This window comes from Limulus polyphemus, unplaced genomic scaffold, assembly GCF_000517525.1.
Source record: "Limulus polyphemus unplaced genomic scaffold, Limulus_polyphemus-2.1.2 Scaffold210, whole genome shotgun sequence".
Lineage (NCBI taxonomy): Eukaryota > Metazoa > Arthropoda > Merostomata > Xiphosura > Limulidae > Limulus > Limulus polyphemus.
Window position 1 is genome coordinate 453767 of NW_013665820.1, and position 20609 is coordinate 474375.

A 20609-nucleotide genomic window follows, 5' to 3' on the forward strand; every position below is an offset into this window, starting at 1 on the left:
TATTTTTAAACTTTACCTTACAGTTTTAGTGAATAAATACTGCTGTATAGTATCTTGATAAAAATGTAAAACTGGAACATGGAAATTCTGGAGTAAAAAAAAATTCAATGCGTCTCTAATATCTTCAGTCAGCACTAAATTTTTTAAAACTGAAAGATGTTTTGTATGTTATTTCATATTCTAAACTAGTAATAATCAAGGACTGTTAAAGCAATATACTGATACTTTATACTTTGTTCAATAATTTTTCTTCAGCAGTTGACTTTATCCAAATGTTGAACATTTTCACAATGAGAATGACTTACTGCAATGAATTAACATTCCAGTGATTAACTTAGATTATAGTGACACCTTTATGTAAAAATAACTTGTCAAAAATACCTGCCATATCTCTTAATTGCATTCTTGAAAGTGTGTGTCTCAGAATTTTAGTGAGATTATCATTAGTTTGTTTCACAAATTCCATAAACTTCAAAGCTTACTGTTTTAAGGGGGAAAGAAGTTTGAATTATATAAAATTCTAAATTATATTGTACTAAAACTGTTTCTTGTTCTCTTAGATTGTCACTACACATGTCATACAGTTTGTCGTGACTTGGTCACGCTAGATTGCAAGACAGATGTAGACACAACAGAATTAACAGAAGTGGTAATGGAAGAAAAGAAACTTTCCACACCAAGCAGGACTGAGGTATAATTTTCTTGATATAAATAAAATTTACAATAAGTAAAATTACCATTTGACTGATTTCTCATAGTATAAAATAAATGTTCAGAACTAAACTCAAACTGAGTCAAATCATCCATAACAAGACATAATAAAGAACTGATTTTGTGCACAAACTGTATTGATTTAACTTTGAAATTGGGCTAGGTCATTTTGATTGACATTGTAACCATCAAGAAATTATACGTATTATAACTCTGAATTTACTAAATTCCTCTTCACAAAATGTGGCAAGCTTTTAGTAATCATTGCAAGTGTGGTGTACACAAAAAAACAGAATTTTTATAAAGTATTTTCACCACAAATTTGTGAATTTACAGAATCAATTTGACTCTCTCTCTGTCTAGTCTGAATGCAAGGTTATTTTCATGCTAAGAATAATAATACTTCTTTACCTCTTACAGTTCCATATTATATTTGCATACCCTCTAAACATCCTAAATGAATATCAAAGGTTTTTTCATGAAATGTTTATATTTTATCTGTTATTTTCTCTACTATAACACCAACATGTAGTTAAATCATCAAGGTAAAATATAATAAAATTAAAAAAATATTAAATAAAATTAACAATACATTGTTTTCTTCTTTGAAGGTGTCATTTTGATACAGTTTTTTTATTATCATGTATTCTCAGTTGTTTACCTTTTCACATGCAGTTTATTTTAATTTTATGGTTTTCATTTCCTGGCTTGTACGATACACAGTTTATTCATCCCTGAAAAGCAACCCATAACAGTGGAAATACATTAGCAGATTTTGTAGACCAGTATACTGCATGCATGGAAAGCTGCACTCAAACACATAACTATTTAGCCATAGTTTTTTCTCTAATGTTCATTGTCAAAACAAAAATTCATATATATCTTTCAAATATGCATTTTCAACTATATATAATACATAAATCACTAACATAGGATGTCCAAAACGAACTATAATTTAACTGGCTTTCAAATTAAGGTGTAAATAGGTTAAAAAATTATTAATACTATGAGCATCAATTTCACTTACAACACATACATCAGTCACTTCTTCTGAAAGTTTGTCTGTTGCTGCCAAATTTAAAATGACTGTTGTATGCTTGAAATAGAAATTAAGCTCTTTCTATTGGTTTTAAACAAATACTTCATTTAAAAGCACATGGTGTTGAAAACTGCCTTGAAAGTTGAGGATAAATGGGCAGGGCTTCTTTCAGGGGTTGGGAAGATGTATTGATATCTAAGCAAATAGAGAAGCTAGGATGTTGAAACTGTACATTTGAAGTTGTAATTATTTATAGATTGTGTTTACATTATTAGACAATGTAGTTGCTATATTATTGAAGTTGTAAAAACCAAAAGGGAAAGAATTGAGAGCACTCGCATGACAACAAAAATGAAAGTCGAGAATTTTTTTATATTTTTTTTTAAATTAAGAAAACAAAACTTAGAAATTTAAATTTTAATTAGAAACTATATTGTCATACTAAATTTATTGACTTGCATTGATAATATAGTTTAAATTAATTTTGTATGTAACTATAATGCATTGGGTCATGCTCTCTTTGATCCACCCTGTTGTTAAGACTTAATTGGGTTTTGAGGCATTATACTAAAAATAATAGTGGTAAACTAATCATGATAAGAAATATATTAGTTGAATCTATTAAAATAAAATGGAACATTAGAGCTTTGTTTTATTGTTTCAGTGACTTCATTTTATATAAAAATTATATTTATATTAATTTATTAAAATTTTCTAGTATGGTTTTATAGGCCACAAATTACTTTTAATCTCATTGTATTCATGACATATATATAAAATGTAAACCACCACTTATAAGTATATGTGGTTGTATGTCAATGTCAAAAAGCTACTGAGGATTGGTGGTTTGAATTAAGACGGATGTTTGAAATGAAATGATTATAGTAAAATATTACTACCTTTAGTAAATGGAAAAGCTCTAGCTTCATACTGAATATTGCACAACAATCTAAAACTTGTAGCCGAAATCAAATTTATCTTCAAATTTGAAGGTTCTTGATAATATTCAATATCATTGAAGATTGTGATATTCATATTATAGAAAAACAAAAGTAAATATAGCAGATTTATTATGAACTATCAAATTGCAAGTAGTTATCAACAGAGATTTGTAGTATCACAAAATCCATTACATATTAAATCTCCCTCTTTACAGCTGCTCACAGCTCTGGAGTTTTCTATAACTCTCATGTAGCAAAAATGGGATTCATAAGATAGTTTCTTGTGTAAGTTTTACAAAGTAGTATTAATTATACAAGTGAAAATACTTTAAACATAACTAACTGAACCTGTGTTGTAGATTTAGATGATGAACCATTAATTCTAATGAAGTCTCATAACTGTTCAAAGTTTATTAGATCCAGTTGTACAAAAGTCAGAATAAAATGTTTGGGGATATTTGATTATTTTTTAGGGGCGACATTCCCCATTATTTTCTGAAAATCTGGAAGGAGAAGAATTGTACTGGAGGATTGAGAGATACAATGATCAATGCCAAGGACTTGGCATGACGCTGGTAAAAAACATGTTTTTATTTTTTGAATTAGCTGCTTGTATAAAATGAATGTAAGAATTTATGTATATGTTATCATTCATTACATCACATTGTACATGTCTCTATACTTTGACTGTTGCATGTTTGAAGAAAAATTGTACAAAATCCAAAACAGTTATTTTGAAGTAGAAAAACACTGTATACAAATAAAGTTCTTTTGTTTCTTTTTATATTGTTCACATGGTTGTTTATTCTATTTGCAATGAGTTGCTTAAGCAGATGGAAAGATGACTGAGATTGTGGATCAGGTTCTTGCTCCTTCATCAGACCATCACAGTCTGGTGATGTCTGTAATTGTATAGGTTGGTAGGCAGATATGAAAGAGGTCTTCTGTGCTTGAAACTGCTGGTATCTGATCAGTGTATGTTTTGCTTTGATTTTGGATCAGTGGAATCTAAAGATTGTTCTTTAATCATATGGTCTCAGTTGAGAGCTTTTTTTATGTTCTAATATATAGAGCTTTTTTATATTTTTGGTTGTTGTTGTTGTTGTTTTTTAAGTTTCTTTCTCAGTAGTAATTTTGCAGTTTTTCCGATTTGTGGTATTTTGGTGTTGGCTGCATGTTCTGTAATAGCTGAAGTGTAGATTTACATTAGTTATAAAGAATTTTGGTGTTATGTTCATTATTGTTCAAAATATTTATGGTGTTTCTCATGTATTTGTCTTTAGAGCTTTGTGGTATTTTTTTAATAACTGCTTTGGTTTTAATATTAAGTGTTAGGTGTTTTACGCTAGTTAGAGATTACAGAGTGTTTGACTGGATCTAATTCAGACTTGAAATTGTTTTGAAATCTTCTGGACACTATACTAAATGTGGATGTACAATATATGGGAAGATGATGTTGGCATGCAGTTTATCATTGGTTCCTTTGGTTGGTCTGCTTGATAATTTGTTTTTAGATATCCATAGTTTTTGAAAGGTGTTGTGATGTGTTCTATTTCTGAAGAAAGAGATGTATCACAGCATACTTTAGATGCTCTGTTGAGGAAGGAGAAGATTGAACTTCTTTGGTTGACTTATGGGTGATTCAACTTGAATCTCAGATATTTGTGTGTTGACTTTCTGTACCTGCTAGTTTTAAGTCAGTTATCCTGGCAGTGAATCATGATATCCAGAAAAGAAAAGGCTCTGTGATCATCAAGGTGTAAAATTAATTTAATTTAGGAATATCTGGAATCTAACTTGTATAAAAACCGGTGTGTGTCACATCATGCTTGATTTCTCAAAATAGGGGGGGGGTCATAAAAGCCAAAATGCATTTATCCAGATAGAATAGTTTGATTACTGTCTGCTCATTACAGTTTTAGTGACGGGGTTTAAGGGTGCTGTGAGGGGAGGGGGTGCCATGAAACCTTATAAGTGTAGTGAGTGCTGGTTCAATAAGCCTAAAGCAAAGACATAGTGCAGGATAACCTAGCTTAGAGCCAAGTGCATAAAATTTATCATGAATGTAAAAATAATAATTCAATTTTAAACATAAATCATTTCTGAATTAAGCTATTTTCCATTATGTCACCAACGTGTTTAATAGAAAAAAAAACTCTTTTAATCAAGGTAGACTCTAAGTTAAGAAATCAACAAATATTTTACCAGTTTTGTTGTCCATACATTTCATTTTATACTTTCTTACATATACTAACAACAATATTAGGTTATACTTTTGTTGCTAAGCAACATGATCTAAAATTCATTGTTGGAACATAGTGTTATCCAAATGCACTGGTTTTCTATATATTAGAAGTTGTTAAACGAACTGATTTTTACCAATAATTATTCTATAAATATGGCAAGAATTCATTTCATGAATGATCTTAATTTGGATTGGCTCACAAAAGAATTTATGAATGTTTGACTGCCTCATCTACAATTTTCTGCCTCTTTGTTGGTCTAACTTGATTTTGCAAAATTTATTTATTTCACTTAGCTCTAAAATGTGAGGTTAGGGTATACTATGGGGTGGGGTAGTAGTATTTGCCCTTTCATTTTTGACAGGCTATATGCTAGTTCAGATATAAAAGACAATATTCTAATGTCTGGAAATTGCTAGATATCAAACTTATCACCTACCTATAATTTTGGTAGTCTGTGTTTAAGCTTTGCTTTCAAACTTCCTTGGAATATGTCACTGAGAATGGGTATCAGAAGGGAACTCATTGTTTCTTCAGTTTGTTCATAAAAGGAATTCTGTAGTTGAAAGTATGTGATGTTTGACAAATGGTTGTAAGTTTCAAGATGGTGTTGGTAGTAAACATTGTAGTGCAGGAAATAAGTGTCAGTTTCGTTTTCTTTTGATATCTAGCAGAATACACTGGCAAGTAGTTCACTAGTTTATTCAGGCATATTCTTCACTTCAGTTCTAAAACTTTTGGTGTTCTGTTGCTCGTTGTAGTTTTGAGAGAAGATTGAATCAGCACAATTTTTAGGATTTCATAAATTGGAGGATTTTGCTACTTCAGAAGGACTGTTTTCTTTTCTCTTTAATTTTTTTCTTTTGTAGAGACTAGTGATAATTTAAGTAGTCCACTTTTCCATGTTTGACGTTTATCTTTGTTTGGTTTTTTTCATTCTTTTTTTTTGTATTTCGCATTTTGAGTCAGGACTTGCAGTTTTTCATAGTATGATTAAATACAAGAAATTAAAAAAATAAGGATGATGTATGGATGGCAATGCGAAAAGATACAGTAACAAGGTAGGTATGAATACACAAAACCATATAAAAATACCTATATAAGTAGTCAAATCTTTCCAAAAAAAACTTTTATCCACAACTAAATGTTGAATTTCTTCACTTGTTTGAATTCAGGTTTGAATAAAAGCATTTAAACTGAATAATGCTATAAAGTCTTACAATGGCTAAATCCCATAAGCTTGTAGCATTGACTTAGGGACTACTTATTTAGGGATTTTTGTATGGTTTTGTGTATTCATCTGTATGTTGTTTTTGGCATTGCCATCCCTACATCATCCTTATTTTATTTATTACATGCTTCTCTTTTTTTTTTTAAGCAATGACAGTCACTATGAAGGCAGCAGTTTTAGCCTGGCATGATGAGTTGTCTAGAACACATCATGTGTTGAAGTTAGTGAAAAGCTATACTGCTTCTGCACTGCCAAAGTTAAAATGCAACATTTTGGTGTGTAAATCATCACAACAACTTCAAGCATTGGTGAGCTAGCCCTTCTGACACCAGAATCAGAATAATCAGCAGAATATTTGACTGTTACGTTACTCACCAGTTCTCTACTTTAGTGATGTTTCTTGGCCAAACTGAAGGTTTTAATAGCTTTAGAAAACCTAAGTTAGGTGTTTATAAAAGTATCTTAGAATGTTATAAGAGAAATTTGAAACTATGATAAGCAATACATAATATGTATCCGTCATTTTTTTCCTGGTCCATCCTTACATACTAAGCACTACAGTGCTTAGTGATCAACCTAGTACCTCAATAGCATTGCATTTATAAACTGGTAGAAAGGTGAATATGCTACCCTTTTTGCAATTATTGTTAGGGCTTTCTTTTCTTCTGAAGTCGTTGTGGTGTCTGGGTGGCATCTTTGGTGAGTAACTGTGTTACAACTAGCTTCTCTTTAGTTGTATATTTTCTGATGTATCTAATTGAATACAGTGGTAATGTATTATGTGTCAATGATATTTTACTTCAAGCTCTAGCCCTATGTGAACAACATTGACACTTTGTACTATCCCAGTTTCTATGAAGCTATATATAGCAACGTTTACTATAATTCCAAATTTCTTAGTGTATCTTCACAAAATTTGGCAGACCTTTAGTAAAACATTACAAGTATATTGTATAAAAGAAAAAATGATTTTTAATAAAGTATTTTTGCTAAAGATTTTTCTGTGAATTTACCAAGTCAATCTGACCTCACAATGTTCATATTTTATTTGTACAAATTATATAAACTACTTTAACCCTCTTGCCGTGGGCATCCTTTACTTTGCATGTCAGAAGGTTTTTAATGAGTTACATTCAAAATTTAATTAAATTACTTTTTGTTCATTTTAAACCAATTAGTATAGCATAAAATCACAGCTAATAATCTATATTTTAATAGTATACAAGTTTTAAGTTCTTAATTGTATAATGCATTATTTAAAAAATTCTGACTTCCCCTAGTGTAAGAAATGACATCATAAAATCATAACTAATAATCCGCTCTTGCCATACCCACCTGTCACATTCTTGCTTTCAGGATTTGTTAATAGTTCTCTTACATTTAATACTATATTATTTATAACCAGTAGAAAGCCAAAGTTATCATCTATCAAATGACGTATTATATTATGTTGTTTTCTGTACAGAAAAATGTTAATTTCTCTTTCAGTACAAGGGAAACGCATCAGCTAGCTTGGATAAATTTGTAAGGTCTTGTTACATAGTTAGAAAGCCAGAAAAATTGTGATAGTTATGGGACATTGCCTGTTTTTTGAATGTTATTATTCTATATTTTTTGATGCATTATTAGATAAAAATTATTTAGTGTACTACTATGATTAGTATAAAAAGGTAGGGTTAAGTGTCTTTAACAGTTGACAGCAAAAAAAAAAGAAGGCCTAGGTGAATACTTTATTTCTTGTTTTTCATGTGTATCCTGTATTTGTTATTATAAAAGCAACTAAAAGGTAAAAAATAGGAAACTCTTTAGGTTAGTTAAGGTTAGATTAGGCAAAATAAATAATATAATAAAAAATTTTCACGAAGCATGCACATGAACAGCTCGTGGGTAATGTAATTTGATAGTGTAATGTGAGCCACATGTATTAAAGTGATTTACAATTTATAATAGTATGAATAATAGCTAGACAGGATTCAAAGGGCAATAAAACAATAAAATTTAAGTATAAATAAATATATACTGTTACGAGTTTAAAGCTACTTAGGATAAACAAATGTAGTTTCATGTTACAATTTGAAGTCATTCTAGAAAAAGGGTAATTTAGATTTTTTTTTTTGTGGTTATAGAATTAGGGTAAAGAAAAGAAAATATAAAGTTTTACTCAAAAAACATTTGAAATGTATTTAAGAGGTTCTAGTGATTATGCAAATGACATTTGGGATTTCTAAGATGAAGAAAAGTATTCTTAATCTTAACATGAAAATCACTTTGCACTTGGACTGGTCAGAAAAAGTCCTGATATATTCATGGACCACTTTTTTTGTAAAAAAATACTTCATTAAAGAAACTGATTTTTTGTGTACAAACATCTTGTAATGTTTACTAAAAGTCTGCTAAATTTTGTGAAGATACACTTACTGTATTTAAAGTTTTTGTATTAAAACTATATACAAGGAAAAGTGGACATGTCCCTGGGATTGAGCCCATATTGAGAGTTATTGAATAACAAAAGTTTTTTTTTGCTGAAACATTGTATTTTATCTCTCATATTCTCTACCCTAATAGAAACTGTAGCAAAATCATCCATAGCTCTAGAATAACTTCAAGTTGTAACAGACAATTACAGCTATTTATCACAAACAGCTCCAGGCTTGTAACAGTTAACATCTCTCTTCATTTAATTTTATTGCTCTTGGAACCATGTCTAACTAGCCTAACAAAGCCATAAATTACCTGGTTAGAGATTAGTGCAAGTTACCATAAACTGTTGAGTTACATATTCATCAATTGTGTATTGGTCCAGGTGAAATATTTTAATATAATTTTTTCATTTAGGTTTTTCTTATCTAATCTAATAAATTTCTAATTTGTACATTTTAGTTAGTTTTGTTAAAAAACATTGTAACAAAAAATAAAAAGTATACATTAAAACAAGAAATTTACCACTTACCATAGGTCTATTTGTACTTGAGAACATCTTTGGTAAAACTTTTTTAACGCTGTGTTGGTTGTCCGAAAACAATTCACGTAACTTTCAAATATCTATTTTAGAACACAACAAATACATCAAACACCAGTTTAGAATGTCTGAAAACCAATATAGTTTATTTGGTTGTTTAATTTTTTTAGATAAGCTAAAAATTTCATCTATTCTCTAAGAAAGATTTCTGTCCCAACCATTGAGCTCTCACCATGACTTGTTGGCATTTACAGCTCAGACAAAATGGATAATTTTATGATTTATGTAGCGTAAAAATTGCTCTTTCTATTGGTTATAAACATGTCCAGTAGCAATGTCAGGGAAGATTATAGACATTTAATTTAAAAAAACATGATATGGGGCATGTCAATATGGGTTGAACACGTATAGTGATATCTGAGAAAGTCAAGAAGATAAGAGATTGAAAATTTTCTGACTACTTGGTATCTATAGCATGTGTTTGTCCTTGGTTGAACAATCTGAATCCCTAGTAAGGGAAGAGAAAAAGAAAATCTATAAATGAAAAGTCGTAGTGCTTCCAAGTCATGTGATGCTGAGAAGTGCAGATTGATAATTTATTTAAATATTTCCTTTTGAAATTAAAATATAAAACTTAGATAATATCAAAATTTGGATTATGAACTATGTTTGATGCCATATTAATCAAGATACATTGATTAATTTTCTCAGCACAAGCTCAGTCAATTTGACCGACCACATAATGTCATTGTACTCGTTCAAAGTATAGATTTTGATACTACTGACTGTTAATATAGTGTGTATATCTTCATGAAACCTAGCAGTCTTTCAGTAACATTATAAGTCTTTCCCATACAAAAAAAAATCTTATTTTTTAGTGAAGTATCTTTAATAAACTAAAAATAGATCTGTCCTTGAATATATTGAGTATTTGTTTTGAATAGTCCATGTGCAAAGTGATTTTCATGTTTAGATTAAAAATATTTTTCTTCATCTCAAAAATCTCAAATTGCATTTGTGTGATTTCTAAAACCTCCTAAATACATTTCAAATGTTTGTTTTCAGTAAAATTTTATATTTTATCTGTAATTTTCTCTACCTTAATTCTATACAAGGTTGGTCAATTTGACTGAGCTCATAACCACCAAAAAAAAAATCTAAATTACCCTTTTTTCTTTCAAGAATGACTTCAAATATAGTGTGAAATTACATTCATTTATCTGAAATAGCTTTAAACTTGTAACAGTATACATGTATTGCTAATTGAATTTTATTGTTTCATTGCCCTTTGAACCATGTCTAACTACTATTTGTACCATTATAAATTGTAAGTCACTTGGGGAACATGAAGCTCGCATTATGCTATTGAATTACATTACCCACGAGCTACTCCGAACTGCTCGCATGTATGCCTCATGAAATATTTTTATTATATTATTATTATTTATTTTACCCAATCTATCCTTAACTAACATAAAGAGATCCCTATTTTTACATTTTAATTACTTTTATAATAATAAATAAAGAATAAACATGAAAACAAGAAATAAAGTACCTACCCAATCTTCTTTTTTTCTTGCTGTTGATTGTCAATGACTTAACCCTACTTTTTTTATAATAATGGTAGTAATGCACAAGATAATTGTTATTTAATTAAATAATACACTAAATAACATAGACTAATAACATGCAAAAAAGTAGACAATTTTCCCTAACTCTCAAAATTTTTCTGGATTTCTAACTATGCAACAAGAGCCGTTACAAATTTATCCAAGCTAGTCATTAACTTTCCCATGGGAATAAACCATGTATTATAAGTGAAATTGATGATAATCTGTTCAGAACACAATGTTATACAATACATCATTTGATAGATGGAAACCTTCGCTTTCTATTGGTTATAGCTAATATATAATTAAATGAAAAAGAGATATATTAACAAATCCTGAATAAGTGGGTGTGGCAGGAGGGTCTGATTTTCTATTTGATAGCTCTGTAACCAAACAAAATTGAAGGCTATAGAAATTACAGTTTGTCTGAGCAATGATGATTTTATAGTGAGTCATTTACATTGAATTTCGTACTTTTTGGAGGGGTGATGGATAAAATAGAGAAGATACCTAGAAGAAATGTATCACGTGTATCACACTAGGGGAATTCAGGATTTTTTAAATATTGCCTTATAGAATTAAGAACTTAAAACTTATATACTATTAAAATATGGATTATTAGCTAAGATTTTGGGTATACTAATTGGTATAACATAAAGAAAAAGTAGTTTAATAAAATTTTGAATGTAAGACACAAAAACCTTGTGTCATGCACAGTAGCAGATACCTGTGGCAATAGGGTTAATAAAAGTGGTTTAATTAAATATTGAATACATCTGTAAGAGTTTGTGACATGCACACTTTGATCCAGCCATACATATGAAGCTAAACATAAATTACTGCATGTCCAAAACAGTTTCATTAGAAATTTTTATAAAACTAACATGATTAAATATAACTAGGTTGGTGATGTAATGTGTATAAATGTATTCTCTGTTGAAAATGACATAATAAAGTTCCCCAATGGGACAGCGGTAAGTCTATGGACTTACAATGCTAAACTCAGGAGTTCAATTCCTCTTTGTGGACACAACAGATAGCAAGATGTGGCTTTGCTATAAGAAAACATATGGACATAACAAAAACCTTAAAACAGCCTACGATTTATAACTACTTCCATATTGTTTCAACATCTTGAAATCCTAGGATTTGGATAATCTGTGGTTATTTTGACTGTTCTTGTGTGTTTTGTGACACTTTGAAATCCTAGAATCAGGATACTCTACAATTACTTTGACTGAACTTGTGTGGACAGAATCACTATATCATAGAAGTGAAGATAAATATTTAAAATACTTTGGGCTTGTTTCTGTAGTTAACATTCCCACTTATTTTTCACAGCAAGAAGATGGAGTATCCTTCAGTGGTTTCATACGTGTACATCTTAACCTCTCTCGACCAATAAATGTAGTTTCTGGAAGCAGACCTCCGTCCATTTATGATGTTCTTAAGGAGGGAGAGGAGAGTGAAAGGAAAACTCTGACATCTTTTTACTTGCCAAGGGATACTGTAAAAGCCTTACATGTTACAAGGTACAGCTTTGTTAGAGTTTGGTTTATGTATTCAATTTCTGTTGAATCATGTTTTACTTGTTTTGATATATTACCTATTTCATTAATCCTTTCCAGTCTGGTGATATTACACTTGCCATTTCTACATTTCCATTTCTAAAATTTAATAACTCATAATGTCATCATATTTCAAACATGTACACTTCAAACAAAAAACATGATAACCATTGAATGTTTTTAAATATGAAGTGTTTTGGTAAATTTACAATGAAATAAAAACCATTTTATGTGACATAGCTACATACTATGCCATCATTTGATAGGCCTGTAATTACTGAGCTGAGGCCTGATAGGACTTGTTGACTAGGGTGCTCATCTTATAATGTGTGGGTCGTGGGATTGAAACCTGGTGCTAAACTTGATCACTATTTCAGCTTTGGAGACATTATAATGTGGTGGTTAATCCCAACATTCATTGGTAAAGATTAACCCAAAAGTGGCCACGGGTGCTGTCAGCTAGTTGCCTTCCTTGTAGTCAGAGGTTGAAAATTAAGGATAACGGCAGGTAAACTTTAATATTTTAGCAGCTTTATCATTAAAAAAAAGTTTGATCTGAAAGCCATGAACATAATGATGTTGTATACTAGCACACTTGGTTGAAATTAATTTTTCTATAAAATTTCTTGTATATCATTAAAATTAATTCAAATAAATAATATTTATCTTACTATATCTTATTTACAAATGTTATCTCTGAACTACTTTTTTTTAAAAATTAGATACAACTGTTTAAAAAAAAACTAAATTTCTAAACTTATGCTGAAGTTTACTCCACCATAAGATGATTGTTTTGAGTTACAAAGCAAAAGGCAACTTTCAAAGTAATTACTTCAACAAAATATACAAGCATGAAAATCAGTCATGTTCTTTTAGTCAACAACAATATAAAACTGTGATATAATTAATTTAGTTGAAGGCATGTGATCAAGAAAAGTTTCAAGTATAATAACTAGAAGAATAAAAATGTACAGTCTATATAAGGAAGAAAAAAGAGCTTTATGGCAAATAAACTGTGAAAACAATATACAGTAGTACCCCGTTTAGTGCTCAGGAAGGGTTCCTGAGAACAGAGCTCTAAATGAATCAGCTCTAAACAGGGTCATTTTAACATTAAATATATGGAGATATGTAACTGAAGGCATTGTTTCTTACCTGTGAATGATGTGCTTTATTTATGTACTGGTAAATTTGACATAAATTACTCACTATAATATTGACATCGCTGGAAAAAAGCTAATGTTTATTAGCCTTCAACCTTGTTTGGTTACAGTCATCAAATAGAAAACCAGACCCCTCTTGCCATGCCCACTTGTCACATCCCCTCTTTCAAAATTTGTCAATACATGTAGTTCTCTCTTACATTTATGACTGTATTAGTTATAACCAATAAACAGGCAAGGTTTTCATCTATCAGATGACGTATTATATTATGTTGTTTTCTGTATAGAGATTTGTAGATTGCTTCCTAAGAAAATGTTTTTTCCACGAGAACAATATTATGTAGATGGATGACATTTTAGCAGTTCATATTGGATCACTAGAAATGCCAGCAAAATTTTGATAGTTACAGGACATTGTCTACTTTTTGCATAGCATTATTCTATGTTCTTTGTTGCATTATTTTATTAAATAAATATTATTCAGTGCACTACTACCATTAGTATGAAAAAGTAGTGTTCAGAGAATTATGGATTTTCATACTATTTTTCTCTCTTGTGAAAAAAGATCTGTCAAGGAGACTAGCTCTATAATGATTCAGCTTAAAGTGGTGTCCTACTATTATTTATCATTTTGTTAACTTTAAAAACTTTGAAGTTGTAAAACAAAGAGTGCATATAGTTGAAGTTTTAGTTTTTGATATCATCAACTTCAAAAATTAATTACTTTTTCAAAATATTTGAGCTAGAAATAAGCAACATATATGTACAGCAATGATATATATTTGCCACCATGTTTCATACGTTGACAACTTTTAGTTATACACATGGGAAATATAAAAATCAGAATTAGGGGTTAGCGGGTTGCTTATTTTTTTATTACTCTATTTAAAACAAATGTTAACATTTTCCAACACTGAAAATGTACTTCTGATAGATACTTAATTCTACCCACATATTACCTTTTCCTGATTTTTGTGCTGCCCTCTGTATGCAATTTTTTGTTCACCACTAGCCTTGAGACTCCAACATAAACTTGTGTGTCCACATGCTGTTGCTGCACTGTAGCATGAAAATGAGCATACGACAAACCTCCACCAATAGAAGTGAGACACACCCACTTAGCACAGCTGACTCCCTCTATGCTGATTGTTCAATCATCACCTCAACACTAGGCAAGAATAGATGCACTGGAAGTGGGGAGGATGGGTGAAAATTATGAGCAGTGGTAAGTATCTATTGGAAATACATTTTCAGTGTTGGAAAATGTTAACTTCCGATAAGATATATTACTTTTGCTCACAAATTAGCTAGAATTTCACATTGAAATGGTGGAGGGATTTGTGCAAAAGTTACCTAGATGAGCCCATTTGGAAAGCACCCAAAGAGAACCCATGGAGCATGACATTTTATATCATGAAAATGTAGGAGCACACCCATGGAAGACTACATCCATTCTTTTCCAGAGTATACTCTTTGCCTGTAATGAAGATATGTGTTGCTAAGTTGGGCAGGAAACAAGCACCATCCAAAATCATAGAATGAAAAATGGATATGCCTTACAGTATAGTGTGGCTAGAGCACATCAGACCAACTTCAGTCCAAAACCAGGTGGCATCAAGAATGTTTCATCCAGTCCATGGTAGGAAAAGGGTCCCAACCATCTTCACCTCCAGGAAGCAGAAGGGAAAAGTAATTTCCCTCCATCATTCTAGGTAGTGTTCATGTGTACTGACCCTGCTCACATCCAACATCAGGCCATCCTGAAACCTAAAATCTGGGCAATGGTAGGATGGGTGAAATCATATGTGGTGGGTCAACTCCAGCCCTAAACCAGGTGGCATTGGTTATTTTTTGTCCGGTCTGTGGTAGGAAGTGGATCCCTACCAACCACATGAGTGAGGACTTGTGTTGCCTGGTCCTGTGCCTATCCAACACCAGACCACCTTTGAACTGACATCCAGGCATCAGTAGGATGGAGAAAAGCCAGCCAGAAGGGTGAACTGTACTTGGTGGGTCATCTACAGTCCAAAATCAGGTGGCATCAGAAATTTTTCATTCTGTAGTAGGAGGAGGGTTCACACCATCTACACCATTGGAATGCCACCACCCTACTCTCAATTGCATGGTAATGTCACACTCAGGAGGAAGCCTCTATGGTCCACCACTCCAGTGGCTAGTAACTGGTGAGTGGTAAGGACTCCTGTACTCCACTCAAAGAAAGGGAGAGTGAAAGTGCATTGGAGAGCTCGGAGGAATGCAACACCTTAAGACAGTGCATTGAGTGACCATGAATCCTTATTTTTAAAATAAGACCAGTAATGATAGTCAATGAGTAGGTACGGTCTGGATCCAGCCTTGTTTAACAAATATATACCACAAGAAAACCTCTAGGAGTCTTGTGGAAAACCCCATCCCATCAGCTAGCATTACAGACCCAAATGGCTGGATAGTGTAGATTTAAATATAAGTATACTCTGGTATGCACTGCATGCCACTCAGTGGGAACCTAAGACATAGACTAGGACCCCTGTGAAAGTAAGAGAGAAAGAAAAATAACTTACCTAGTCAGAGCTGGTAAGGTGTATGTAAAATGTTGTCAGGAGGAAGTTGATATCCCAAAGAAGATGAGACAGCCAGGTGATGAAGATAATGTGCAACAAAAGTATGTGGGGTAATCCACATACTAACCTGCACAATTTCCTCCAACACTTGATGAAAGTGAACAGCCAGAGAGAGAGTAGGATGTTGGATGTGGTGAAAGGAGACCTGAAAGAGTTGATGTGAATCTACATCCATGAAGCATAGGCTAGATGGATGAGCTGCTGTAGCTATCCTGTGAGAGTAATGGGAGAAATATCTTGGGGAGATGAGGAATTCCAAATAATAAATAGACAGGAGCGTGAACTGTGAAAACAGCATTGGGAGTCAAATAACAAACTACATGGATGGGACAGAGAAAAGATCCAGAATAGAATGAGAATGGATGGATGGAAGGGAAATAGGAGTGACCATGTTGTCCTCTTCACGAACCATATATGTTTGAGGGAGAAAAACATGAGCAGAATAATGATGAATATAAGAATGATGGAAAAGAATATGGGAAGCATTAATGGCATACATGTCAGATCTCCTACAGGCAAAAGTAAGAAATAGGACTTAAACAAAAGATGGTACAAGGAACAAGAGACTAAAGGTTCAAAGAGAAGAAGGATAAGGATGTGGAGAACTATGTTCAGATCCTAATCAGGATGGAATGCTGGATGAGGAGGACAAAGGTGACAAAAAGAGCATAGAAAGGACATGAGAGGAGAATAAATTATGATAATGGGAAAACTTAAAAGTATTAAGTAGATCTGCCCTGTAGCTAGCAATGGTCAAAAGTGATAAGCCTTGGTTGAGCAGCCTTGTAATAATAATGGTTGGAGATGGCTTGAATGGGTAATGAAGAAAAACTTTAATATAAGTTTAACATAACAGCAAATGTACAATGTTTCAACAAGGTACTTATATCAAAGTTTTCTTCATTACACATTAAAGCCATCTCCAACCATTATTAGTCTCAAAGTGGGTTCCTCGTCATCGAATTCAAGCCTTGTAGTAATTCAGAAAGATGGGAATAGAAGGACTGCAAGGGGAGAAAGCATAATGCAGAGACTAACTATAGAATATGGTTAGTCTCTGCATTATGCTGAGACTAACTATAGAATATGGACCATTTTTGTATGTAAATAAGGAGGGAAGAAGAACAAACAGAACAAGGAAGAAGGCTACACATGAAGAGAGTTTGGAATATCTTACAAGGGACTGGACAAAACTTGCATGTGAAGTCAGAGTGAGGTTGAAAGAGTGGGAAGCATGACAGAGGTATAGAATGAGGAGGAGAGGACTGGAGTAGTTTCAGTAGAGGAAACCATTGCTGAACTGGACTCAGCATAGTTTCCTGAATGAGGGAAAGCACACGAGGGAGAAGACGAATAGGAGGGTACACGTAGAAAAAATTTGGACCAGTCCTGACTGAATGCCTCCACAGCTAGAGCTGAGGGAAGAGGAACAGGGGACCAGAAAAGAGGGAAGTATGGAGTTCAAATGAGTGACAAAAAGATCTAGAAAAGGAATACCCAGATGAAAAAAAGAGCCATTTGAACATCAGAGGGTCAAGGTATTACTCTGTAGGTACTATCTTGTCTGGCCTCTAGAGGCAATCCACAACAAGATTCAGGGTACTTGGAACATAACAAGCTATTAGACGTATTTGTAAAGAATGGGCCCAAAAAGGAGGTTGAGAGTGTGGAAACAGAGAGAGTGAGACAGAGTGCCCCCGTGACAATTGATATAGGAGACAACTGTAGAGTTGAATGTATGTGCATGAACCATCATAGGAAAATGATCCAAGCCTCAACGTGCTGCCAAAAGTTCTAAGAGATTGATATGAATGGAAATTTGTGGTAAAACTACCGATCTGAATTCACTTGAGAGTCGAGATATGCCCCCCATCTTGACAAGGAAATATCTAAACATATGGAGACCCAGACGAGAGGAAGGAAAAGGAACACCCTCTGTGGTATTGGTTTTACCAATTCAGCAGGTGAAGTCTTTGAGTAAGGAAGGAGAATGGTGGAGGACAAGGGATCCCAAGCAAGAATCCAGTAATTGTGCAGAGTCCATTTTAGACTTCAAAAATGAACACAACCCAAGGGGATATGGAATTTCATGGATGTCCAAGTCCACAGGAGAGAGAGAACCTTCCACACAGTGAGAGAAGGAGAGGATAGAACATGGGAAACTAATTGCTCCATGTCCATCAGAAGAAGAGGAAAAGGCTGGGCCTTTTGAAGGTGCAAACAGAAAAATACCAAAATGAATGAGAAACTAAATGAATGTGTGATGTGACTTTTCCAGGTTGACCAATCAACCCAGATGCTTCACCCCCCAAAGGATGAGAAGAGGATGACTGTAGGAGGCTTTTTGAGATGGAGCCATATGAAAAATATAGCACCACAGATGTCCACCTTGGTCATCCCAAGACCTGGGGCAAAAGACCACTGTGGGGAAAGAAAATTTTTCATGGTAAATCGAGGAAGGTCTAAAAGTTGACTGAGATGTGAAATATCTAAGACTAGATGCCTATCTATGAATTCTTTGGGAACCATGAAAAGATAAGAATAAATCCTGGAAATGAATGAAAAATCCATCAGATAGCACTTTTAGCCTTTAGGTCCAACAATGCTATGGATCGATGTTGGCAAGAAATAGAATCCCTTAGAGGAGGGAAATTAATGGGAACAGGAGACAGTGGAGGAGGAGAGGGAAAAATCTCTGACAGAACTCATAGTACTCAACAATTGGCTGCAAATGGAAGGTAAAGATCCATAAACTGAACAAAACATGCTTGACTGATTTTAAGCCTATAGGATAGTCACCACCAAGACTGACAACACTGATATCTATGAGCAGTGGGAGGACAGATTGGAAGAGAAGAATGGGAAGTGGTGACAAGGAAAGAGGAGGAAGCAGGAAGACAGGAGACAGAGAGAAGCAAATAAGAAACATGAGAGAGATGGTAAACCAGTGAGGATAAGGAGTAACATTGGCATGTGGCCTCAACTTGTGACTCCTGAAAAACAAACACTCCAGTAAAATCACACAGACAGATGAAAGGAGCCAGACAAAAAGGAGACAAAAGCACTTGATTAACAAGGGCATCATGCCCCAACAAACTCTAACAATGGATCAACCAAAAATGAAGTGATAAGGCTAAGGAAGATAAACACACCACTATGGAGAAGATAATTGAAAGAGCATCCATTGAAAACTCCACATGGGATTACCATGGACAGAAAGTGAATATAGGAAAAATAACAGAAAAGGGTAGAATGTGTAAGACGAAGGTGGGAAAACTTAAGCCTAAGAAAGATGAACAAAAGGTAGAGGATATGACCTCCAAGTCTAAAGAAAATACTCCAGATTGTAGGAGTCGAAGAAAGGCAGTACAGCATGAAGTCATGCTTAGTCATATGAGTTAACAAAGGAAGGATGAGGCATGCATGCACAATAGCAGTGGTAAAAAGTAATTGAATACGGACTTACATATCTGGAAAGGAAGTATAGAATATGAAAGGAAGAAGCAGGGAATGAATTACAAAGAGAAGGAAAGAACATACCTAGAAAACTCAGCCCCAAAATTACAAAAAAGGCTTAGGTAAATTCAAAGCAGCATGAGTATAAGATGAAGCAAAGGTAGATGGTTGGAAAAAAACTGCCAAAATCTCTTCCGTCACAAATGAGAAACATAGGCGGGGGTATGTCAGGTACAAAAGAAGGCCCAGGCTTAATGAAAGACTCCACCACCTGTCTCACAAAAGCCATCACTTCTCCCAACAGACAAAGCCAAATCTGACACTAATGTAGTTGTTAGACTAGCGTGAACAATGTTTTGTCCTAAGCCAGGCGAAGTGGAAGTTACTGACACTTATGAAATAATAAAGTGGAAATAAAAGGCCACAAAATCTGTAGGTGCTGAAAACATTGGAAAGTGAAAATCCAACAATAAATACTTCCACAACAGGTAACTTCTTTATAGATACTTCCATGAAAAAAATGCCTATATATGAAAAGTTCACAAGAGAAAAAAGACCTGTTACAACGTACAAATACCAAATCGAGAAATGATGATTGAACAATCAGTATAGAAGGAATCAACTTTGCTAGGATGGTGTTTAGCATTCCTCTTGGTGGAAGGCTGTTGCATGCTACAGTGCAGCAATAGCACAAGAAAACCTGTGAGTTTAGGTGGGAGCCTTAAGGCTAGTAGCAAGCAAAAAAGATGCCCATAAGGAGGGCAGCACAAAATCTGGAAAAGCTAATATGTGAGAGGAGATAAGGTATTGTATCGGAAGTAATAAAATATATATCAAAAGAAAACTAAATCTGAACATTTCAGCTATAATTTAATTTTGTTAGTGATTTGAGTTTAGAGATCAATAGAATTCCTTACAACTTGATGTTATTTGTTCTCCTAAGATACAAAGTATTGGACTGGAAAGATTCTAAGGATTTAGGGTATGCCTTGTTTTAACATATTTTGTGCTCAAAATTCTGTCACACACACAATATATATATATATATATATATATATATATATATA

General features: G+C 33.1%; 1 protein-coding gene and 1 long non-coding RNA gene across 4 annotated transcripts in view; one reads left to right on the top strand and one right to left on the bottom strand.

The window, feature by feature from the left end:
* LOC106478430 (ras association domain-containing protein 1-like) overlaps positions 1-20609 on the top strand; it is a 70256-nt gene that overhangs the window by 20230 nt on the left and 29417 nt on the right. For all 3 annotated transcript variants that reach the window (XR_002609899.1, XR_002609898.1, XM_022382015.1), the window contains exons 4-6: positions 561-691; positions 3165-3266; positions 12076-12266. Coding sequence is in view for 1 of the 3 variants with exons in the window: in XM_022382015.1 (XP_022237723.1) it covers positions 561-691; positions 3165-3266; positions 12076-12266 (424 nt within the window). In the remaining 2 variants the exon portion in view is untranslated. The remainder of the gene's footprint in view (positions 1-560; positions 692-3164; positions 3267-12075; positions 12267-20609) is intronic.
* LOC111085032 lies at positions 13918-17104 on the bottom strand. The gene is made up of 3 exons (XR_002609900.1): positions 17092-17104; positions 16160-16165; positions 13918-14032 (listed from the first exon to the last, which is right to left on the bottom strand). It is a non-coding gene; the product is annotated as an uncharacterized LOC111085032 (long non-coding RNA).